This window comes from Panicum virgatum, chromosome 7N, assembly GCF_016808335.1.
Source record: "Panicum virgatum strain AP13 chromosome 7N, P.virgatum_v5, whole genome shotgun sequence".
Taxonomy (NCBI): Eukaryota; Viridiplantae; Streptophyta; class Magnoliopsida; order Poales; family Poaceae; genus Panicum; species Panicum virgatum.
This window is the reverse complement of record NC_053151.1, coordinates 33,724,225-33,749,086: the sequence shown is the minus strand read 5'-3', so window position 1 is coordinate 33,749,086 and position 24,862 is coordinate 33,724,225. Positions and strand designations below refer to the sequence as shown.

The window sequence follows — 24,862 nt, the reverse complement described above, 5'->3', positions numbered from 1 at the left end:
TCTTCTTGTTCCCTCTTTACCCTCTTTTTTTTGTTTCTGGAAGATAGAACATGCGGCTTTGGTGCCTGGCTACGCGTGTAAAACAAAAGGCCCACAAAGAGGAATCTTCCCGCACATATGAACGTACCGCCGTCAGTGATCACTGATCACTTGCACCTTCCTTTCTTTTTATGGTGCCACCGGCAGTGCTGCTTTTGAATATTCTTCATGTGTGTGTGTTCTCTCTTTATGTTTGGCTATGGCTTCCTCTTTTTTTTTTGGTCTCGAAAACCAAGTTGCAGGAGGAGAATTTTTTCACCCCCTGAAAAAACAGTTGCAGGATGAGATAGAATATAGTTCCAAGCCCCATGCTAAACAGGGATGGAAATTGAAAGGGGCATTTATATTCTTGCCCCTAATTTATATTGCAATTGTAATTTTCCCTGGTTTACCTTACCTTTGTGATTTTGTCCTTGTTGTTCATAAGTCAACGTGATTTTACCCTAGTTAACAGTCAAAACAGAGGTAAAATCACATTGAATAGAGGCAAAATCACATTGACTTGTGAATAGCAAGGGTAAAACTATAAAGTTAACGAAAATAAGGGTATAATCATAATTGCACTCAAATTAGGGGTAAAAACACCAATTTCTCAAATTGAAAAGGCTACTAAGGCATTTTCACATGTTGGCGGAGAAGCGAGAGGTCGTCAACACTGTTTGCAAGCAGCGAAGCATGGCCCAAAGAGGAAAAGGCACCTCACGGCCCGGCCTCTCTTGGCGACACATGCCACACGGTCTCTACAAATAGTGGGCCGGAACCCACGCTGGATCAAGCTGCAGCCCACGAAAGGCCTCTGGGACCGAGAATCCCCCCGGGCCCCGGGGCGTCATCCATGGCGTTGGTTGGCAAACTGATCCACCCCGGTGGTGGTGTTCTTCCTTGGCGGGCATCCTTTCCTTCCTCGGCATCGTGTCGTGCTTTCCTTAACCTCCCCCGCCTCTTCCGTGGCGCCCAGTTTCTCCGCCGCCGCACGGAAATTCCCCGCGGGGCACATAAATACCCGCGCGGCAGGCGGCGGCGGCGGCGGCCCCCGGTTGTCGTTGTTGTTTCCCGTCATCACCCGCCACCGTCGCGGCGTCCCGGTTCCTGGAACTTTCCTCGCGACAGGTGCGTGATTCCTCCCCCGCTCTAGGTTGGTCCAATTTGTTCCGGAAATTCCCATGGAAATTCTCGGTTCGTTGCAACCGAGGTATGCGGCGTGTAGTGCAGTTTTTTGGAATTTTGTCTGGCGAGCTGCTTAGGAATAATTGTTAGAGCTAGAGGGTGAATCGGACGCAGCGAGGATGGGAGGACCGGGGGACCTATAAATTCCCTGCGTTTGGGTTAGAGCAAGCATAGAACCAAGCGGTTTGTTTCCGAATTGTGCCTCTTTGTCCTGTAGGGGTAAGGGTAGGGTCGTGAAATTAGGATGGTTCTATTTGAGTCTGTAACTACCGCAAAGGATTTAGGCCAGTTGTCTCTAGAGCCACCTCTTGGTTCTTGTGTTGTTGAGATGGATTGGGGCGAGGTAACTAAACTTGGTGATGAAAGAGTCCATAGACAGGAGAAGTTAGCTGAACTTCGCTTTATGGACATTAAAACAGCCAGCCTTGGTCCAGGCGCTGGGAGGGAGATTATAATCCGGCTGCTTCCGGAGTTGCCTTTCGATCAGAAGTCACGGGTACCCAAATTAGCTCTACCATGGCTGGCATGGCAAGAGCATTGTTTTGTTCAAGCATCGCCGAGGAAATGCTCTACATTAAGGAGGTGGAGAAGAGTAAGGAGGCAATCACGCCACAACCCGCTGAAGCTGAACATCGATTTTTTGGTGCTAGCAACAAGATATTCTCTAGGCATAATAGGTCGTCCGAAGATGATTGGGGATTGTAATAGGGAAATGGTTAGAGTGAAGGATTTTGGTGTTGCAGGAAAAAGGCGCAAGGCGCACCGAAGAGCTATTAGGGGCAAGGGACATGCTTCCCTTGTTGAATCTTGCTTGGTAGCATCCGACACAGTTGATGCTTTCAGCAGCTACAGGCTGTTGATGAACTATGATGGGGATTGTAATAGGAAAAGGGTTAGAGTGAAGGATTTCGGTGTAGCAGGAAAAGGGAGCAAGGCACACCGAAGAGCAATTAGGGACAAGAGACATGCTTCCTTTGTTGAATCTTACTTGATAGCATCTGATGCAGGTGATACTTTCAGCAACTACAGCTACAGGCATAAAACAATGTTGATGAACTATGATGGGGATAGAAGTGAGGACCGGCAAAGTGAGGAGGTTCAGTCTGCATACAGAAGAGACAGTGACATTGGTGAGGAAATGGTAATAAGTGAGGAGCAAACTGATGAAAATGAATGGAGCTGGGTGAATCAAGGTAAAGATGGTGATCCTCTTGCGGAATCAGTTTCTTCACTTCATACGACGCAGCAAGTCCTTGAGAGTGGTAAAATTCTTCTCTATATTCGCGACGTTTTAAATTTATGCAATTCACTAGGTGCTTTCTTACCTTATGGCCTATGTAGTACTTTTCAGCCATCTAGATAATGTGTGATGGTTTAGCTGTTCAATTTTTTTGTTTAAGGAATACTGATCTACTATGTTGGTGGGAACTTGAAAAGTGTTTTTTTTTCTTAATATTTGCTGGCTGCTATAAACTGTCCCACGTTTTCATTTTTAGGAAGCGATAAAAATGATGTTGCCTTTTATCTAGTACGTGAGTGCTGCATTAGGTCACGCATTACCTATTCAAGGATAAAACATATATAGTTTTGTCTACTTAAATGCGATGGTATTTTGTTCAAACCTCCCCTTTTATAACACCATCATGTCTGGTCAGTACTGTGTATGGAATGTTCTTTGGTTAGTTGGATTCTGATGGAGAAATTAGCTCTTTCAGTTCTATGTTATAACAAAGGTGTGTCATTCCAGTTCTTAGGGAATTATTCTTTTGATATGTATCACTTGATTCAGTGTGGAAAAAAAAAATATGTATCATTCGGCTGCTGCATCTTCTAAATTGTTCAGTCTTTGAGCTAAAGTTTATGTTTGTGTTCGACACCTCACCTTTTTTTTTCTTTCTTTTGTCTGCTGTTTAGAGATACAAAAATTGTCAGAACTTGGCAAAGAACTTGAGGCGGAGGAATCGACTTCTGGAAACAAAGACCAGGATGTGATCGTTTTGCCGCATGCACAGGTCGACATGTTGGAAGTGAATGAGAAGATGGAGCACCTTGAGCAGAAACTGAAAGAAGCATCCAACACCATCCAAGAGAAAGACCTGAGGCTATCCAAGCTTCAGATACTCATCAGCACCGCACACAGCCCAGCGCCAGAGGAGGAGGCTGCTGCTGCTAGCGTCGACCAGCTGGTGGCGGAGCTCGAGCGCCACCTGCTGGAAAAACTGGAGGCCGAGGTCCAGTGCCTGGTGATGCTGAAGGCGAGGCAGAGCTGGCAGGTCCGTGCGGAGGACCGCGCCGCCCTGGAGGAGCACGGGGACGGCGGCGGCGCGGTGATGCTGCTCAAGCTGCGGGAGACGGAGGGCCGGATTGTAACGCTGAAGGAGCAGGTGGACAGGCTGGAGGTCCGGGAGAAGGAGCTCCACCGGGCGACGGAGTCCCTGAGAGTGCAGAGCCGCACCTTCAAGGTGTCCCTCTTCGGCCTCGTCCAGCTGGTGATGCTGTGCCTCTCCCTGAAGCTGTTCTTCGCCAGGGTGCCCCTCCCGTTCGACGAGGTCGTGCCGACATGATTTCGGGTTCGACGAGGTGGTGGTGCTCTTCTCTTCCGGTCTGTAAAAACCTGTGTGGTCGTGGGTTGCGATGTCGCTAACGTCTTACCCCTGACGGTAGTCGGTAGGTGGTGTAGGTGTTCGTTACACTGAAGTGCAGGTTCTGATAATGTAGTATACGTCAGAAATTACGCGTGTTCTGTAGTAAGATATTACTAGGTCTGTGCATAAATTGGGTGATTGACTAGTCGGATGACTGACGGTTTGCAGCTACTGAAAGATAGTGTCAGCTTCAGTTTCTCTTGAGCTTTACTATACTTGGTGGATAAATGAAACACTTGATGTCTTGATCAATGTCCTAAACTGCAAGTACAGGACGGCCGCTGGGCGAGCCGAGCACCACCGTGCGAACTCCTTTTCCTCTGCTGACAGGGCGGGCTCATTGGGCCCATACACGCGTATCTTGCAGGTCTGCGGAATAGACAGAAAAAAAAAAGTAAAATGCATGGGTGGTACATGAACTTGTCTTGCTATGTCATCTAGGTCCTCAAACTTCTAAAGTGCATTTTCAAGTCCTCGAACTTGCTAATTGTGCCATATAGATCCAAATCTTCATAACTTACACTAAATAGTCACTGGGCAATGACATTGACCTGACATGTGGGGCCTTCTTGTCAGCACGGTCAACGACCCCACCTGTCATAGGGACAGATGCAGGGGCGGCGCTTTGACCGGCGAGAGCTCGCCGCCGGCAAGGATTCCGGCGACGGGAGAACCACCATCGGATTCCTCTCGATCTCTAGCATCTAACCATGGGATGTGGGTGGGGGGGGGGGGGGCAAATGCGGCCCGAAGCATGAGCGGCGGCGGAGAGGGGCGCACGGCGGCGTGCTCGCCACTGCCAGTGAGGATGCGATAGGGGAGGCGTGGGACTGTAGGTGCATGCGCGGGACCTGGGCTCGGGTTTTGGGGCGCGGAAAGGGAGGCAAGGGGCATGGGCCTGGCCACGGCCGGCGCGGTGGTCGGCCAGCGGCGGGCCGGGGCGGATCCGTGGCCAGAGTGGTCTGTGCAGCGCCTCACCGTCGCGTTCTCGCGTTTGAGCACCACCGCAAGGCGGTGTACATCTTGTTGCCGCGCTCGGGTTCCTCGCCGGTAGTGTGCAGGCAACGACAAAGCTCTGCCACCCGCCTCACCGAGCACCACGACGGCCATGGCGACTGCTGAGACCCGGGCCACGGCACTGCTCTTCTCCTGCTCCGCGGTAGCGTTCCTCCTCCTCGCCCACGCGGCCCTCTCCAGCTGCCGCACCGGCGCGCCCACCGATGTCCTGCTCGCCGCGCTCGACCGCCTCCACCCTGACGGCCACAGCCTCCTGGACCTCGCCACGCGGAGGAACATGGTCCTGCTCTACCACGCCATCCTCATCGTCATCCTCATGGACGCCGGCGGCCTCGGCGCCCCTGCTCGCCGCCGCAGCGCGACCCCGAGCACCACTGCTGCCGGCGCAGGCGCGGAAGAAGGCGCCTGCTCCGCTCCTGCTTCGGCTCACGCGGCGGGGAGGAGCGTCATCGTGTGGCGGCCGCAGCGGAACAGGGCTACGGCCAAGTGCGACGACGCCCCGAGCCGGCTGCGGTGGCGCTCGGCGGTCCGGTCGGTCTGGCGATGATTTCCATGGGGAAAGGGACAGAAACGCAAGAGGGGGTCACCTGTATTCAATCTCGTGTGTTGGTTGGGGAGGAGGGTGGCTGGAGCGGGCTGGCCACGTGAGCTCGAGCTCGGCTCAGTGGCGGCAACAATGGCGGGAGGTGGGCGGCACGATTTCGGCCGGGTGGTGGCCGGAGCTCGATGAGGAGAGGTTGGGGAGGGAGCTGGGGCAGTGAGGGAGGTGTGGGCGCGACGGATTTGGGAGGAGGTGGTCTGAGGCGATGGGGAACGCCCGGCGGAGCAGTGCCTGCGTTCGGTTCTGTTCTTGCCTGGCGCAAGGAAGAAGGAGCAGCAGAGAAATCGCGGGTCCCACATTAGGTACATGTCATTGCCCAGTCAACATGCCACTTAGACTGTTTAATATAAGTTATGAAGATTTGGACCTATATGGCACAATTAGTAAGTTCAAGGACTTGAAAATGCACTTTAGAAGTTTGGGGACCTAAATGACATAGTCGGACAAGTTCATATACCGCCCATGCATTTTACTCAAAAAAAATGAGTGCTGTTGAGTCCACCGTGTTCTACTACCGGACCACGGAGGCTATATTTTCTAGACCGTATATCTAAATTAAAATCTAACTACACCATTATATTTCTTATGATAATTTTTAAAATAAGATCAAACTTCGATTTTTTGTGTGGAATATATTTTTGAACACGGAAAAATTCATTTGAAGCTGGAACAATATTCCTACAGTATAAAAAATATTTTATCTCGGGAAATTTGGATCTGTACCATTAAAAGATCTCAAAGTTAGATATACCATCGTTATCTCACTGACATGTGAGGTTCGCAGGAGTCAATGACATGTGGGTCATGATGGTATATATCTAATTTTTGGATCATTTAATGGTACAAATCCAATTTTTCTTTTATCTTATACGATGATTTGATTGTTAGTCATATGTGTGACTTCTAATATTTCCCTGACCACACCCATACGGTGAGGCGAAGCAGTGGCCGCGGTGGCGAGCTGGCAAGTTTGGGAACGGAGAGGGCTCGCCGTACAAGCACGGCCGCGCGGACGACGTGGTGGCAGGTGCACGGTGAAACGGTCAAACGGAGAGGCGAGAGCCGGCAGCGGCAGCAGCAGGGAGGAGAGGGCGGGAGAAGCGGAAGAGGCTGTTCGGCTTATCTAGGTTTGACTTGTCTCGGCTTATTTTCTCTTATAAAATATTATTCATTCTACCAGATCTATACTATTTGTGCGGTCAGCCGAACAGACTCATAGGATTTATGATGGCGTGGAGACTTACAGTATGTGCGAGCGAACTTCGGGTCTAACGGGCCGCGAGTTAAACAATAAACAGGCCGTGCCTGTGCCATCGGACGGGCCCAGAAATCGGTCCAAGCATGGCATGCATCAGGCCGTGCCTGCTTGTGGCCTTGTGGGTGGTTAACGGACGACACACCGTTGGAAACCAACACAAGACAGTGCCAGAACTTCACTGATGCCTGATGCAATGTAGAAGTTTGGTGCTAACAGGGTATTATTGCCTATGTTTTCGCGTGTTCTTGCCTAGCTTCTAGCTGCTCTGCTCAGCTAGCCAGCTTTACAGTTGGAAGGGCGTTACGGTGTTGCTGATTGTGACACCAGTTGTCCGATCTGAGAACCGTACGTAAGAGTATACGTGACGGTGATACATACAATGCAATATTGCATGCTTGTAACAGGTAAAATAGCCTAGCTTCTAGCAGTGTTTTAGCAGTCACAAGTTTTCGTTGGAAAAAAAAGAACTATAACCTGATTGCTAAAGTAGTAGTACTAGTAGTATGGATCAAAGAAAAAAGAAAAAGAAAAAACCCGGTTTACACCCTCGAACTATCGCAGAAGTCCGATTTTCAACCTTCAAATACAAAGCTGGATAACATAGACCATCCAACTATCGAAACTGGGCAAATTTTGACCTTGGGATGGTTTCCAAGGTGGTTTTGTATTTTGTGAGAATTAAAAATATTCAAATTTAAACTAAAAATGTTCATAAGTAATTCATTTTAGATAAAAAAATGAAAGGGTATCAAAAGTTTTCTAAAAATGTAACCTATCTATTGGGACGATAAGTTTATGTAATTCATACTAATTTTTTTATTTTCATAATATTTGGTTGCTTGTCGTTATGTGTATTAGTTTTGAATAACTAAGCTTTAAATAGAGAAAAAAATTTGGTACTAGTTTCATGTTTTCCTGATTTAAAATGAATTATATTTGATTTTTTTCATATCTAATTAGAATTCTTAATTTTTTAATACAAAATCATCTTGGAAACCACCAAGGTCTAAATTTGCCCGGTTCCAACTGTCGGATGGTCTATATTATCTGGTTTTGTAGTTGAAGGTTAAAAATCGGACTCCTACGATAGTTCAATAGTGTAATTCGGACTTTTTCAAAAAGATCAAGAGCGGTATTGTATTATTGTACCAGGAGCTATATATATGGCACTTGGAAGAAGGAAAGAAAGAAAGAAAAACAAGAAACACACAGTTAACATGCTCCAGAAGAACTGGTAAGTGGTTTCAGACAGCCTTCCTCCTCTCAAAGATGAAAACGTACAGAAATGTGTCCACTGCAAATGGTAAGTAAAATCAACTGTGGTTTGATCTCAGTATTCCTCACCCCATATTGTACAGTTGTCCCAACAGGGGACCGGATTGTTCAGACTTACTAGCTAGCTGGTATATGAGAATAATTCAAAACATTTTACCTGCTACATAGTCACTCGATGCGACTTCAAGTGTTATGAAGCACAATACCATGAAGAAATGGCGATTGAACACATTCAACCCTTGACTGAAACGGTACACAGTGGGACAAAATTCAGTGACGATGCTGCTCTGTGACATCCCTTCAAAATTAACGCTGCGTCGTCCTTCAGCAGCACGGATTCTAAACCAGGGATCCATGCTCCAACCCCCCAAGGGTAGCAACTAGCTAGGGCTGATCGTTCTCCCCTTCACCCTCCTCGGGCATCTCGTTCAGGTCGAAGGCCCGCGCCGCCGGCGCTGGCACTGGCGCTGCTGGCTCGGCCGGCGCGGCGGCTTTGGCCTGATGCTTCTCCGGGAACCAGTGCTTCCGCTTGTGGCCGCCGAGCGCCTGGCCGGAGGGGAACGTCATGTGGCACTCGGTGCACACGTGCGGCGCCGCGCTCGGCGCCACCGTCGGGGCCGGCGGCTGAACGTCCTCCTGGACGTGGAGGTCCTGGCCCCAAGCCGCTGCCGCACCAATGCTAGTCCTGGCGACGACGACGCTGACGGCGCTCTGGTTGCGGTGCGACAGGATGTTGTGCATGGCCTGGGCCGCGGCGAGGTCGTCGTGCCGCGCGCCGGTCTTGACCTTCACGTGGCTGGACATGTGGCCGCCTAGGGCTTGGTAGGTAGGGAACGACTTGCCGCAGGTCGGGCACTCGTGCTTCTTGTCCGACGCCGGCGACGGTATGCGCCTCGCCGCCGGCTTGCCGTCGGCGCCTTCCGGTGGTGCAGGAGATGCTGCCGTCTGCTCGAGATCCGGGACGGCGGTCTGGCGCTTCTTGGCCTTCCTGGAGCCGGGGCTGGGGGCGATGGACTTGTTCGCAGGGACCACGATCAGGACAGCTTCTGTGGTAATCTCCAGGTTCGTGAGCTCCTTGACCGCCGGCGTCTGCGACTCCGCGCTGAGCTCGAAGACAACCTCCGGCTGAACGATCTGCTCGGGCTCCGGCGGCGCCTGGTTCCCGGAGACATGATCAAGAAGCATAGCCTGCTCGACATCCAGCATCTGGTGCCCGGAGATGGCGTCGGGGGCATGCACCTGTTGCACAGAGACTGCGTCCGGGGCATGCACCTGGTGCACAGACCACTGCTGGGTTTCGGACGTCTTCGAGCGGCTGGAGGAGGCCATCTCCAAGAGGATCATCGCAGCCTCCTCGTCCTCCTGCATCCCCGCATCGAGCGGCGCGCGCTGGCCACTGGGCGCGAACGTCGCGCGCCCGCGCTTCGCCGTGACCGGCCACTTGGTCGAGAGCTTGGCCTCCCCCCACGGATTCTTCTCTCCGGCCGTCGCAGCAGCAGCCGTAATGTTCATCGCCGACACGTCGACCTCCTTCCGTGCCACCTGCTTCTTCGGCTTCTTGTCTCCGGCCACGGCAGTCCCCGGAGGGGTAGCCCCCTTGTAGCCCCTCTCCGGGTGCTTCCTCAGGTGCCCGAACATGGCCTTCTCGGACACGAACCACTTGGGGCACTCAGGGCACTTGGTAGCCTGCGCTTTGCCAACGCCCGTCGGAGCAACACCGCTGCCTTGGCGTGGCGCCGGTGGCGCGTCAGCCGTGCCTTGGGCCTGGAGTTCCAGCAGCAGAGCCTTCGGGGTTGGTGGCTCCGGCTCGTCGTCACCTGCTGCATGAACTGGAGACGCCGCCGCCGCCGCCTCGGCAGCCTGGAGCTGGAACTGGTAAGCTCGCGAGTTCATGAGGTCGCTGCTGATCAGAATGAAAGAAGTTATGGTGCTGCTGCCTTCAGCTGGGTGGCCGTATCCGTTTCAACGAGCCGGGCAGATTGAACCTTCAGCTTCCTTGATGCCAAAAGCTAGTAACCGAAACAGAGACTGGATCTCAAGAGTCCCCCCATTCATCTGATGAGAATAGTCCTTTCTCACCTGGAAAAGAATAAAGTAAAGTGAGACGAATGACCAGTCAGATGAGAACATAGGCCAGAAACTAGAATGAACTGAAAAAAGAAGTAAAGGCATAAGATCAATTTTAAGTTAGCAAAAAGTAACATAAAATAATGGGCAAGATGTAGCTAGAAAGCAGTACATGTCCAACATTAATGTTTCCAATTACAAAACAACCCAAAAAGGAGCAAAATTAACCTACAGTACACAGTGGTGTGAGAATCAGTAAAAGTAATATAGGTGGCTAGGTAGCTGCTGCAAAGGTTCACCTACTTGAAGTGGAGCAAACAAGAGTGAGAGCATGCAGTACAAGCGGTGGTAGAAAAGGGAAAATTCCATGTACTGAATTGACAGGAGATCTTGCAGCCTTTGTATTCTCTTTTCTGCCAAAAGAGTACCAGAAGACCAGAGATAACAACTACCTGAAGTGCACTGCTACTCCAGGCACTACTGACCACTGGGGAAAGAAAAGCAACGATCCTTTTGCACAACAGAAGAAACTGAACGATTTGCATTGCGCAGTTTAACACCCTACTGAAGTAGTAGCAGTAGTATATATTACTAGACTTGATGAGAGAAAATATTGTGCTTTTAAATCCTGGGGAGGAAACGGCAAAGCAAAGACTTGGATCTGCATCTCAAGCACTAGTTGATCATTGCAGACGGAAGGAGATCAGTAAAAGCAAGGAATGAAGCATTTCATTAATTAGCAGTGTTGGCAATGTGTAAGCAGCATGGAACCGGTGGAGGCATAGATATTTCTTTTACAAACTTAAATGGAAAGTAACCGGGCCTCGCAGATAGGAATGAACGAGCTGGAAATCCAGCGCAAACTGGGAAAGAAATCATCCAGATTGGTGTGGGAAGAAAGATCCGGCAGGCAACGAAAATTAACCCGCGTTGGGGCGGCGGCGAGCTCAGACGAAAAGGTAGAACGAAGAAGAGCTGATGAACAGCTGGGGGTCTGAATCCAGAAAACCCCACCCGGCGAAAGAAAAATGATGGAGCTGAAAAGGAACGAGCGGACTGGCGCAACACGCGACGATCGGCGGCGGCCACCCAAACAGAAAAAGGGGATCAAAATCTGGCGCTGCTAAAACCCCATGAACCTCGGAGGAGAGGTATCACAATACACACCCCAGTAGCGGCAGCGACAGCAGCACTAGTACTAGAGCATCTTCTGTCACCGATGAGAGAGAAGAAGATCAGAAGGGTAAAATAGGACAGGAGGGCAGGCAAAGCGAAACCAAAATCTCGCCCAAAATCCCAAGAACAAGGCTTCCTTGCAGGCCGTAACTGATCGAACCAGCACGCGCAAGACGACCACGAACCGCCACAGCGCTGACAAGGTAACGATCAGTATTCCACGGGATCACAACAAATCACCACCAAGGACGAGGAGGAAGCGGCTAGCTGATAGCAGGGAAGGGCCGCCGAACCAATCAACCCGCACACAAACGAACAGAAATCATCAGGAGAGCAACCGGAACGCGAGATACCCAACAAGGCGGATTCAGCGGCCCGGGCGACCCTCGCGCGCCGCAACCGCAACCTGCTTCCCCGCAAAAACCTAGCCGCGGCAGCTACCGGGCGGACTCGATCAGGTAGTACGGCGGCGTTCATGTATCCAGGACGGGAGGTAGAGAGAGAGGAGGAGGGGCAGGAGAGAGGGTGGGGGAGGGGAGGGGAGAGATCGATCTCACCTCGCGAGCAGGGAGCTGGAGCAGCCGCGGGGTGGAGCGAGCAGATGGAGGCTGGAGCTGGCTCCTCCTCCTCCTCCGCCCCCTTTGTAACCGCCAGAGTCCGGGAGCAACAAGGAAGCTACGAGGGGAGAGGGGGAGAGAGGAGCGGAGGCGAGGTGGGATGCTCAGTTGGCAACTCTCACGCACGCACCTATCACCTCACCTCAGTGGGGCCTAGCCTACCAGTAGTATCGTACCTCAGGAGATCAGGAGAGAGACACGCGCGGCACAATAGGGGTGAGGTGGGCGATGGGGGAGGGGAGGCGGGGGTGCCTATTCCTCGCACTATGCGAGATTAGACCAATCCATCGCAGAGGCGAGCACCCCGGCTGCCCCCGCCGTCGACCACCTCTCCGGCTCCGGCGGCCTCCGCCGCCTTCGCCACCGCCCTCCACCACCATCACGCTAACCAATCTCGCAGCCGCGCCATCAATCCACCACCGCTGCATCCTTTTCTCGCCCCCGCCGCCGGCCTCCGCCCACCGGAGGTCCTACCCTGCCCGGCCGGCGGCGCGGGAGCGCCGCCTTGCCCTCCGCCGGCCGAACCGCCGCCGCCGCTGCCGCCGCCCCCGGCCTCTCCTCTAAGTCCGGCAGCCATGGAGCCCGCCCCAGCCCCCAGCAACCCTAAAGCTCTGCCGCCTCCCGCCACCACCCGGCCGCCGGCGACCTCACCGGCGGCCGCTCCGCCCACCTACCACCCATTCCCGCCCCCTCCCCCTCCCCCCTTGCTCGCTGGGGCAGCGCCCCCTCCCTTGTCGCGAGGTAGAAGAAGAACAGGGGAGGGGCGAGCGCTTCTGCGACACGGCGACGAAAAATCGCGCGCGATGAATATATTCGGCGGGGGAGGCCACTGGGGTCGGGGACGGCGCTCGGGAATTAGGCGTACGGGCGTGCATGCGCAGGTGGAAGTGAAACAAACTCCCCGCCCGCTGCCTGCCCTGATACCTACCGGTGATGCGCTTGCTCGGTTAACTTTACCGCCGGGTTCGGTCCGATCCTGATCCGCCTGCGATGTGTTTTCAGATATTTTTTCATTTTTACAGCGCACACGGTGGTTAGAGATCGTGCTGGAGCGAACACTTTGAGGTTATGACTCATGAGCTAGGCGAGTGCTACGATGGCCCGTTCAGTTTTGTAGAGTGGTTACACATGAATCGCACCACGTGATTGATCACCGATCCACCCCAGAATCCCATTCGGGGGCGGCGGTGGGAAGGCAAAAAGACGATGTGGCACCTCCATTCAAGGGTACAGTACTAAAGTGGAGGGAACGATCGAGCCTCCTCTCCAGTACTATAGAGGAACTCATCACACTGACGTGTAGACCCTAGTGCAGTCGAACCCACACATTAGTGGAAGCAAGTTCCTCTACAGTACTGTAGAAGAAGGAGGTGAAGGGCCGAAGGGGAAGAGGCAAGGGTAGTGACACATCAACAATGGAGACTTCTATGGTGTACCGTGTACGGCGGGGGCGGTCGTGTGATGGGGGGAAATAACTAAATAAGATGCGTGTGGACAATACGGAGGTAGAGTTATGTGAGAGGGGTCCATTGCGCCATGAGTGTATCGTATCTATCTTAAACCCTTGCTGGCATGGAGGCCATGTACATGTACGCACGTACACGTACCTCGGCTCAACCTACCATATATGATTGGCGTGTTTCTAGAAGGTATTAAGTGAAGTGACTGTGTGCCTGGATGGTTGCTACGCTTTATTAAAGAGATAGAGATCGATAGAATCGTTCCATTCTCCTAGGGGAAAGATATATAGGTTCTTCTCCCTTTTGAAACGTAGCCCTGCGTATCAAAAGCTTTGTTGGAGCTCGGGAACACAAATAAACAAACACGTATGCTCTTGCATAGATGGGGAGTCTAGTTTTCTAGCTAATAGCATGTAACAAACTAAACAACAAATAAAGATCGTAATACCACGGGAGCAAGAAAAATGGTACATATATGTACCGGTATATATAACAGTATGATTATATCAAAATGAAGGTCCCCATTTAGAAATAAATTAATGCACCATTGGTCTTATATAATCTGACTATATACTATGTGTCATAATTAGCTAGCTACTTATCGGATTTCCAAGAGGGACCATGCTAGATTTAGAAATTTTGAGCCAGGATTAAGAACATTCCATTATATTTCCAGGTTCCAAAATATTCATCTAGCCTACAAGTAGTAGTGATGAGTGATTAAGGCATGAAGTGTTTAGCTTTGAATTGCGAAATTTGAGCGTAGTGGGAAGATGAATATATGGTTCCGCAGTCAGTCACGAGCCAGTTGATGAACCATCCGACGGTACTAAAGCAGAAAGTGTTAATTGTACCAGATGGGTACTAAGTGGTTGGATTTGTAAAGTATACTAATGAAACGCCATTTTTTTTAAGTCCATGTGGATATGCACGAAAAAGGAAAATAAAAACTATAAGCACAAAATACAAACAATATAAGGTTTTTTAAGGGGTAAATACAAAAAATATAAGGTATGTCGGGCTAAGCAGATTTGGGCCGGCCTGCGGACGTGGGCCTCGGCCTGCAGTATTTACATTCTCATGATGCAGGACCTGCAGGTAGTCAGTGATGCACCAACGATGCAGTGGCGGCGCACCGTCCATGTGTGTGTCCTGAATTTCTACGGCCCTACTCTTCTAGTAAACTCTAGCGCTGCGTTTTGTACTGGAGTGAAGTGGCGCCGTCCAGGTATGACGGATGATGAAACAATCTCGGCGATTAGTACTTAAGAAGCTTACAGCTCAGGTGAGTCCAGGAAAAAAATTCACTAGGGAACCATCTATGCCAAATGATTGTTTGTACCTTCCAGTACGTGAGTGGTTTCTTCAGGAAAGATCGAGGACAATCAGCTAGTCGCCATTCTTTTGGAGAGTGAGAGGGATCATTGTTCTTGTCTGTTCAGTTTTTGTTTTTTGGAGAGTGACGGGTCATTATTATTGTCTGTTCAAATTTTGACACACGGGTGAACGGGCAAAATTTCAAGTCCAGTCTGTGAATAATACTAATTTCTGTTGAGAGGTAAGGAGAAATTTGAACATGTACAGGGTCCAACCTTGGACTAGCCAGCAGGCTGCTGGCACGTGTCCGGGTGCCATTCGTTCTTGCTACTTATCATATACGGAGTACCATGCGTGCGAGCCTATCCGTGAGATGGGATTATTTTAGATTCCTAATTATGATTTGAAATCATGTATACTACTTTGGCTGGTGACGCCGAATGATTTGGTAATACAAGGAGGAGCCAATCGGAGGCAGAGTCAACCACTCAAACCCGTACAGATATCCACACCGTCCTTTTCTTTTCTTTTCTTTTTTTTTGTGAGCGCAAGGAACACACCGTCCGTTTCAAAAGAAAACAAGATGAAAAAAAAATGGTGGTATTACGTTTCAAAAAAAAAAGAAAAAAATGGTGGTATTATAAAGCGTCTTCCCTGTCCTCCCAACCCAGCACACGCCGTTCCCTCCCTCCTCGAGTGATCTAGCCTAGCCAGAGCCAGGTTCTTCAAATAGCCTCCCTGCTTCCGGGCCTGAGCCTGAGCCTGACACAACTAGTCCCCTTCACCGTTCGTTCGCCCCCCCCCCCCCCCCCCCCCCCCCCCCCCCCGCGCGCTCTGATCCGCAACCGCGGAGGATTTGGTACCAGGCGGAGACCCGCGGCCGCGCCTGCCCTCGACCCGCCGCCCGCCCGGCGATCCATGGCGCTCGGCGAGGGCGGGGACCACGGGGCCGCCGCGCCCCTCATCGCGGACTCCGGGAAGCATGCCGCCGGCGGCATCGTGCGCAGCGGTGAGCGAGCCCCTCTTTTTTTGTGTCCGCGTTCTCGATTTTCGCATCGATCGATCGTTTCGAACCCAATGTCACCGGTGGCGCGGATCGTTTTTTCGCGGCAGGGAGCATGTGGACGGCGGCGGCGCACGTGATCACGGCGGTGATCGGGTCCGGCGTGCTGTCGCTGGCGTGGAGCATCGCGCAGCTGGGGTGGGTGGCCGGGCCGGCCGCCATGCTCGTCTTCGCCGGCGTCACGGCGCTGCAGTCCACGCTCTTCGCCGACTGCTACCGGTCGCCGGACCCCGAGCACGGCCCGCACCGCAACCGCACCTACGCCGGCGCCGTCGACAGGAACCTAGGTACGTCGTGCCGCGCGCCATGCCCACCACCACCCATCCCCTTTCTCTCTGTTTGCAGATGGCGCCGCGCTCCAGTTTGTTAAGAATGGGCGTTTGACTGCTTTGTGTTGTTGTGATATCTTCAGCGCGAATTTAGGGTCGATTAGCTTTTCTTTTTTGCCACCCTTCTCTGTTTAGAGGTGGAAGTAACAAAGATCGGTTAGTGGCAAAACAAGCCGGGTCGTTCGATAGTACCAGCGCCCTGCTGACATGTGTTTTGGTTTGGGTTGAAGATGTTCACCGTAGCGTGAGAGGACTCTGTTTGTGTCAGATGTGACTGATTGAGTGATTGGAAACACGTGCCAAAACCCCTTGACACGTCAGGATTAGGCTAGTGGCTAGTGCAATGGGCTAAACCCACCACCAGAAAGCACGCTCCAACGTTGTTGTTCCTATTTTTAAGAAAAAAAACTAAATTACTGTTTTTAATTATAACCAAAGTCTGAATAATCTTCGAAACTATCGTTTGGTTCATTTTACCTACTAACCGTGCTTTTTTGGTTCAAATTACCCTCTAATACTATTTGTATTTTTAATTCTCCATGCATAGATGGAGCTTTAAGATGAAAGTTTACAAGATCATAGTACACAACATAACACATGTTAGAAAAAATATATCATAATTTTTATCATTATTTGATAGCTTAGAATATTTAATAAGAAACTAAACATTGGATTTCAAAATTATACAAAAAATAACGATGAAAAATTATAAAAAGAATTAACATGCATTCTGATGCCCTGTAAAATATGGAATTAAAATTCAACTTGTATATGAAGATACAAAAGGATAAATTATATTATAGGGTAAAATGAACTAAATAGTATAGTTTGGGAGTAAATTAAATAGGGGGTTATCGAAACGTTGGGTATACTTGTAAGGAGAACGTTGAACTTTTTCCTTTTGTTTTACTCACTAACACAACTCGAAACTTAATCCGGCAAGTAACATCCCATGTTTTTGGTCAAGACAAGCTACACGTGCCAGGGTGAGCTCGACTATCTTGGCACTTGCTTGCTCGTATGAGATGAGAAACTCGCAGCTGCCTGCTGCCTGCTGCCTGCTGCCTAGAAAGGGTGAACCCAGGAACGAGTCGTATGTGTCTCCCTCCGAGGCTCCGATTGGCATGACGTCTCTCCACCGAAATTGCGGCGGGCCGAGACGGCGAGATGTGCGGCGGATAGAGACGGGAACAGGCACGAGGAGCAGTGGGGCACCACCGGACCAGGAGAACTAGAGAACGTTCGCGAACCCCCGTGGCGCTGGCGCCAACTGCCCAGGCCCAGCTCGATCGAGCTCGTCATCGTGCGGCTGGCAGGGCCTCACGGAAGACACGCCAGCGCAAAGATTATTCCTCCTTTTTTCCCCCGCCCCGCGGCGTTGGCACTCGCGCGTCCCAAGTCGAACTCCTCCGTGGTGGCTCCTGTCCCGCCACTCGCCGCCGGTGTGCGTGGACGACTTGGCGTTCGGAACTCGGCCTGCGGGAGGGCGGCTGGGCGACACCTGGCTAGCGGGACGAGAGTGACTGGCTGCGGACAGGTGGCCGCGGCGACCAATCTGACAGAGTCCGGCACGACTGGACCGTCTCCGACCTCGTCCCTCCCCTGATCCCCTGAGGCCCTGAGGCTTCGGCTTCAATGGTCCAGCGCCGCTCGTCGGAGGGGCCGTCTTGACGTCGACGGTGAAGGATGGCATCGATCGAAATCGAACCACCGTTTCTGAAGAACGGGCTCGTATGGCTATTCTGAAGAACGGCTCCTCGTCGTTTCGTTCGACATTTTGATCACGAAAAGTGCTCGTGCTCCCTTTGGCGATGCGTTTGGCATTTGGCAATCGATGGGAAGGTTCAGTTCAACCTGTCTAAGTGTGGATGTGGTACCTATGGAGGTTCAGTGCAGTGGCAGCTTGCCGTGGCCGTGGTAGTTATCTTTAAGCCAGTTATAAACATCACCAGAAACGAATTACATTGGCTGATTGGCGAGAACCCATCTCTGTCAACTAGTCACTAGTGAGCTTCGCGGCAGAGACGAGCGGATTAGGTGTACCGACGATGAAAGCGCTTGATGCGAAACAACGCGCCTGCTATCAATCTTGACCTGACAAATGTCGAATGCTCCCGCTGTCGCTCTCTCGAGGTCCACATTCAGAATTCATGTTGCTCTTGTTTTCTTCTCCCTTTTCGCGGCACGTCACTGAGATGTACCTATGCAAATTATTCGTCCATACGGCTGTTTAGCCTGTTTACGCTACGCAGTTGCTAGCCATATACATTTATCCCATTTAATGATCATTTAACACGTTTAAATGGCTGCTTAGTTCAAATAAAGAGCTAGTGTTCACCGTTTAGACCGTTCATGCATGAACCAAGTATTTCTACATGCGCAACTTAATTTACCCCCAAGTAAATCCTATTCATTCCCATGCGATGGCTGTTCGATTCCTGATTTCTGAACCACCGAACTCCCTTCTGTTTTTGCAGGTAGCAGCAGCTCGTGGGTGTGCATGCTGCTGCAGCACACGGCCCTGTTCGGCTACGGCATCACCTACACCATCACGGCCTCCATCAGCGGCAGGTAGGCCCGCTTCCATTGCATCCTCTTGTCCTGTACCCAAACATGCTAGACTACACACGTTGGGCCTGTCCGTTCGGTGGGTGGGCTGCATTTCCGCTGCACGTTTCGGCAAAACGGGCCGATCCCACACGTGGGCCAGCCCATACACGTTGCTCGCTCGTTAGCCCATGTGGTCACTAGTGACGGCCACGCACGCCAAGGGATGCCAATTTTACCTGTAGGTCTCGGGTCCAATGGCCAAATAGCCCACCAGAATCACGAAGTCACCGAGTCTGATTCCCCACCCCCCCCCCCCTCCCCACCTCCACTTCTCTCGATTTTCCTTTAGCAAATAGCTATCCGGGAGCATGTAAAAGTTAAACAAGCACATGGTCAGGTTTTCCATCGTCACCCTCACTATTGATCATGCCAATGCGGTCCTTCGCCCTGGCATTTGCTGAAAATGCGAAAATTCCCAATCGCACTTTCACACTGGCCATGAGTACTATAGTCCATCTATCTTTGTATTCTATTTTGTAGTGTCCTCCAGTTCTTGGAAATCAATGTGCATGTGTATGTCGCTCTGCTTCCCTTCAAGACTGGATTCAGATGGTGGTCGCAATCTCCGGATATCATTTCCAAGCTAAGAGGAAAGACACCGCGCAACTTGCCTCCGGCGTTGTCAGGTCTGTTTGACGTGTTGCGAGCCAGGGAATGTGCCGCGGAGGGGCTAGCCGCGCGCTGCCATGAAGAGTGGTTTTCTTGAGCTGCGCGCGAGAGGGCTGGCAAGTCAAAAGGCAGCACCCAGAGCGCGACTTGGAGTTCCCCTTTTTTTGACCTGCGAGGCTGCGACGACACGGACCATGCCGATGATGAATCCGGACACCATTGTCGTCCATTAATGGAGCCGAGTATGTCGTAGCGTCAAATAGGGCATGGGTTTGGCTCGAGTGGTTCTCTTGGTGCGAAAAACTAAAAAAAAAAGGGGAATCAAAACCTCCATGATAATAACAACTCTGCCGGTCGCCGGTCTTGGAACCCAAATATTTTTGGATGCATCTGTCTTGCCCGCCCAAAAATGAAACAAACTACTAGTAGTAGTTTGCTACTTCCGGCCATGATCTAGATTAGAACATGTCGCCAAAACCTCTTATTACCGTTGAGCCCAGGTGAACAAAGTGTTAGCATGCCAAATCATATACTCCCTCCATCATCTCAGAATAGCCATGTTTTAGGTCTAAGGACATTATCCAACTAAGAATCATGCAATTTAAAAAGGGAACATATCGGGTGCAAACCACAATTTCGTGAAAATCCGTGCAAACCACGGTAAAAAAGTCGTATAAATTCAAAAAAAATCACACATGTAGATGATATGATGCTATACAATCTTGTAAAATATTTTGTCCAAAATCGACTTCGTTTGTGAGATAAAAAAATAACAAATTTCAAGCCAGAAAGTTGTCCAGATGATTTGTTAGAAATTTGTTATTTTTTATCTCGCAAACGAAGTCGAGTTTGGATAAGATATTTTACAATGTTGTGCATCATCATATCATTTACATGTGTGATTTTTTTGGTGAATTTAGACATCTTTTTTATCGTGATTTGCACGAGTTTTCACGAAGACTGTGATTTGCACTAGATACGATCCCATCTAAAAAACCTGGGAGACCATTATTGTTTCAGCCCACATCGCCCAGTGCCTCGGTGTGCAAACTGCAAACAGGCCGGGGCGCTATTAATGGCCACTTTCGTCGTGGTCGTACGTAGCAGGTGCGCGATCAAGCTTCCAGTTACGTGTAGAGCTGCTCTCTGGATGGAGATTCCGGGCGCCGATGCCGACCGGTGGCGGGGCAAACATCTCCGGACGATGGGGGACGGGCTGGGCCGGGGCGGTCAGTGGCCCTTGCCCGGGCGGAAGCCGCACCGTCTCGTGGCAAACAAAAGTCGGGACCGTGCCACTTGCGCTCCTGTAGCTGCGGTGCCTGTAGCCATGTCATGTCCCTGACCCGTCGACGACCGGTGGGCATCCCCCCAAGCCCCCACATGCCGTGCCGACTCGTGACACTGTACTGGCCTCTGCTTCCTAGCCTAGCTTAGTAGCTGCCTCCACCCGCACTGACCAGTTGAGTCCCGCCCGAGCGAGAAGAGCCGAGCCTGCAGCCTCCCGCCGGCCCAGCGGGAGCGCCTGGTGATCACCGGCGATGGCGGTGCGCGACTCGCTCGAGGTGGTGGACGGGCGCTGCGGCTGCGACGACGACGGGCGGCGCCCGCGGCCGGCCGGCACGGCGTGGACGTGCGCGGCGCACGTGATCACGGCGGTGATCGGCTCCGGGGTGCTGTCGCTGGCCTGGAGCGTCGCGCAGCTGGGCTGGGTCGTCGGCCCCGCCTGCATGCTCTGCTTCGCGCTCGTCACCTACGTCTCCGCCGCGCTGCTCGCCGACTGCTACCGCCGCGGCGACCCCGGGAAGGGCCTGCCGAGGACCCGCTCCTACACCGACGCCGTCCGCGCCTACCTCGGTACGGCACTAGCATGCCACGACGCCATGAACCCACGATAGTATCATAGCCGTCGTGCTAGCACGCCGTTTTTACAGCAGCAGCCGTGAGCGAGACAGACAAATTTATCAGTTGAGCTAGTAGCTTTGTGAGTTTGTGGTGTGGTTTCATGATGGCCTTTTCCGTTAATGATCCGTGTCCTGTGTGGGATGGCGGCGTGCTCAGGCAAGAAGCACACCTGGGCCTGCGGCTCGCTGCAGTTCGTGAGCCTGTACGGCTGCGGCGTCGCCTATACCATCACCACCGCCACTAGCATAAGGTAGCCAGCCGCGCCGCCGGTAACAAAATTTCCCCTTTTTCCCCTCGCAGCTTTACCTGTCTGTCATCGTGCTTCCTGTGCGTGCATGCCGGGCAGGGCAGCCTCATCGTGCTGCTGCTGGTTAATTTTCGCAGATTATATTTTGACCCTGACTGTGTTTGCTTGCCTTGTGTGTGCCGCGTTGGGGCTGCTCTGCGTTTTTTTTCTTCTGATGGTTGCAGGGCTATCCTGAAGGCCAACTGCTACCACGAGCACGGGCACGATGCGCCCTGCAGCTACGGCGGCAGCTACTACATGCTCGTCTTCGGCGCCGCGCAGCTCCTCCTCTCCTTCATACCGGACTTCCACGACATGGCGTGGCTCTCCGTCGTCGCCGCCGTCATGTCCTTCTCCTACGCCTTCATCGGCCTCGGGCTCGGCCTCGCCACCACCATTAGTAAGCCCTCTGCTTCTTCCGATCTGTCCATCGTTTGAGTCGACTGATGCTGCTTACATTGTACGTATGTAGTTTGGTTCAGTTGTCCGAACTGATAAGTTATGCACGGCAGTTAAACATTCGTATTAGAGAGCTCACTCGCTTGTTTCTGTTCTTCAGCTAACGGGACGATCAAAGGAAGCATAACAGGTGTTCCGATGAGGACGCCTGTGCAGAAGATCTGGCGCGTCTCGCAGGCCATAGGCGACATCGCGTTCGCGTACCCGTACTCCCTAATCCTCCTGGAAATACAGGTAAATACTAGATTCCTTTCAGAATTACTGCTCAAAAGTTCTTGCCTGGATCTTGCTTATTAGTCATTCAGTATTAGTATATAAAAAATACATTAAAAAGTTAATTCATTTCGCCTCTGATCATTTAGGACACCCTGAAGTCGCCGCCAGCCGAGAACAAGACGATGAAGAGGGCGTCGATGATCTCGATCCTCGTCACGACCTTCTTCTACCTCTGCTGCGGCTGCTTCGGCTACGCCGCCTTCGGGAGCGACGCGCCGGGCAACCTCCTCACCGGCTTCGGCTTCTACGAGCCCTACTGGCTCATCGACTTCGCCAACGCCTGCATCATCCTCCACCTGCTGGGCGGGTATCAGGTACGCACCGGTTCTGACAGCCAGGCAGGAGCTTCAGAAAGTTCAGAATCACAGACTGAGAACCTGAAAACACACCGTTGTGTCTCTGAATTCTGAAAACCTGCAGGTGTACAGCCAGCCCATCTTCCAGTTGGCGGACAGGTTCTTCGCGGAGCGGTTCCCGGACAGCGGGTTCGTGAACGACGTCCACACCGTGCGGGTCCCGTGCCTGCCGCCGTGGCGGGTGAACCTGCTGCGGGTGTGCTTCCGGACGCTGTACGTGGCGTCCACGACGGCGGTGGCCGTGGCCTTCCCCTACTTCAACGAGGTGCTGGCCCTGCTGGGCGCGCTCAACTTCTGGCCGCTGGCCATCTACTTCCCCGTGGAGGTGTACATCATCCAGCGGAACGTGCCCCGGTGGTCCGCCCGCTGGGTCGTCCTGCAGACCTTCAGCGTCGTCTGCCTCCTCGTCAGCGCCTTCGCGCTCGTCGGCTCCATCGAGGGGCTCGTCACCCAGAAGCTGGGGTAGGACTCGCCTGGCTAGTGTAGTGTGTGTGTGCCCTTCCTCGATCGTCTGTGTTTTGCATTGGATTGCTTCTCTTCCTGTTGTAGTGGGCTAGTGGCAATGGAGAACGCAGCGAGTGGGGAGGATGGCGTCTCTCTCCCTGGGATGACGAGGAGCAGCAGCATACCAGTGGCAGGTCATCTGCGTTCTGCAGGACCCGGGAGTGCCGGGTTGCGCAGTGTTCTTTGATGCCTTCCTGCTGCATTAGAGACTTAAAGAGTGAAACATGTACACAGTGTCACATTGCATACATGTAGTGGTATTGCCCAAGACACTTCAGAAGTTCAGAAGAACTAATTTGAGGAACCAGTGCTGGCGTCGATGCCTGTGGTCTCCGAGTTTCATGAAAGCTGTGGACACTAGTCTGTTCTCATTATAAATTACAAGCTCCCACTCAATTTGCATCTCGGTTTTGCATGATCATTTGGTCAGGCACAAGCCTTGCGCCTGAATTCAGGCGCCTCTTGGAGTTGTACTGCCCTTGGCTTCCATGATCTTGCTGATTAGGATAGGAGAATAAAATAGCAGCTTCATCTCAATAGTGTAGTCAAAGTGCATTCCAATTATTGGAATAATCCCATATTGATAACAGGAAGACATTTTTTTTTGGCTAAAACAGGAAGACAGTTAAACCCAAGTTGCATAGTGAGGAAGCCCCTCATCACTTCTTAATCTAGCTCTTGAGGTGCAGAAAGGTTGCGTCTAGTAGTATAGGCAAACAATTGTCGTTAGAGCCTAGTTCGCAATCTCAGCCTGCAGTAACCTCGGATGGTGCAGACTGTACCTATGATCTCGCTCAAGAGCACTAATAAGGCACAAACCATCTGTTCAAAACAGGTAAAAGGTCTTTTTAAAAATCTGAGAAATCCTGTCAACTAATTTTATTCACAATATTTTGAAAATACTTCCATTTTTTTGTTGTTTTTTATGACTTGCTTGTTTACTTTCGATATGCCGATGTTTTTTCGGCCTAAAGCTTTTGAACTAAGAAAAGGAATATGACGGGCGAGATTGTTGGATTCATTTCCAAATCTGATTTTCCTTGAAGACAGTCGTAGCTGGCAGCCCAGGTAACTAGAATGACACTATTGGTAATTCATCTGACTGAAGCCGCAAAGTCGACAGTTTTAGTCATATATCAAGAGCTCCGAATCGACTCAGTTTGCCTAGAATGTTTTTGTTGCCAAAATGCTGAAGATGGCGACCCGAGGTCAGGAGCTGCTGCTAGCTACTGTGCATGCACTCTCAATCTTCAGGCTTGAGCATTTGCATGGCCATTCGAGCACGCGTAAGCCGTGCTCCTGGATTTTACTGGACCAGTGGGAAAGAACACGATCCGATGCTGTTTCTTGAAGCTGCAAACCCCTTGGCCACCGTGGTCTTGATGACTGTGGTGGCAGGATAAAGTAGCACCATCATCGCAAGAGTCTAACCAAAGTGCAGGGTGTAGTTTATATGAACTCTGAGTTGCCATTTGCCAAGGTTTGTACTGACAGCACACAACAGTGCCTATCTTGTTGAAGAGAATACGCAGTGACGTTAGTTTTGGTTCTTCAGTGCAGAGTTGCAGAGTTCACTCCTTCACTTGCGAAGTTGACCGCTGGATCCTTGGGACACCATCACGAAAGCCGTTGCCAATTTGACCAGCCGGCGGCCTTGACTGACGGAGGTGGACGACGAACTGAAGATCCTTGCACGCCCTCGACACGGCGCCAGGAAAGTACGTGGCCATCCATCCGCGGCGACGATTAGCGCCGGGAGAGCCGACCGATGAGGCGGCCAGCGAGGAGGAGGCAACGCGCCGGGCGCCGGGGGGCGGGGGCGAATGCTT

At 51.8% G+C, this 24,862-nt stretch overlaps 2 protein-coding genes across 4 annotated transcripts; both read left to right on the top strand.

Annotated features, from left to right (window-relative positions):
• The first annotated feature begins 900 nt into the window (after positions 1 to 900).
• LOC120682673 lies at positions 901 to 4,103 on the top strand. Of its 2 annotated transcripts, XR_005678529.1 has the most exons (4): positions 901 to 1,149; positions 2,214 to 2,468; positions 3,121 to 3,915; positions 4,030 to 4,052. XR_005678529.1 is itself a non-coding variant. In XM_039964650.1 (3 exons), the coding sequence occupies exons 2-3, from the start codon at positions 2,252 to 2,254 to the stop codon at positions 3,768 to 3,770; spliced, it is 867 nt and encodes a 288-aa protein (XP_039820584.1). In that variant the 5' UTR covers positions 901 to 1,149; positions 2,214 to 2,251; the 3' UTR covers positions 3,771 to 4,103. The 2 variants fall into 2 exon arrangements, 1 of the variants encoding a protein (XP_039820584.1); XM_039964650.1 differs by having other exon boundaries at positions 3,121 to 4,103.
• An 11,369-nt stretch (positions 4,104 to 15,472) lies between these two features.
• LOC120682465 (probable amino acid permease 7) lies at positions 15,473 to 23,435 on the top strand. 2 transcript variants are annotated; one of them, XM_039964398.1, is made up of 7 exons: positions 15,473 to 15,648; positions 15,753 to 15,989; positions 18,509 to 18,602; positions 21,624 to 21,838; positions 21,998 to 22,131; positions 22,260 to 22,487; positions 22,594 to 23,435. In XM_039964398.1, the coding sequence occupies exons 1-7, from the start codon at positions 15,558 to 15,560 to the stop codon at positions 22,993 to 22,995; spliced, it is 1,401 nt and encodes a 466-aa protein (XP_039820332.1). In that variant the 5' UTR covers positions 15,473 to 15,557; the 3' UTR covers positions 22,996 to 23,435. The 2 variants fall into 2 exon arrangements, with proteins under 2 accessions (XP_039820332.1, XP_039820333.1); XM_039964399.1 differs by lacking the exons at positions 15,473 to 15,648; positions 15,753 to 15,989; positions 18,509 to 18,602 and adding exons at positions 20,159 to 21,104; positions 21,309 to 21,402.
• Positions 23,436 to 24,862: the final 1,427 nt, after the last annotated feature.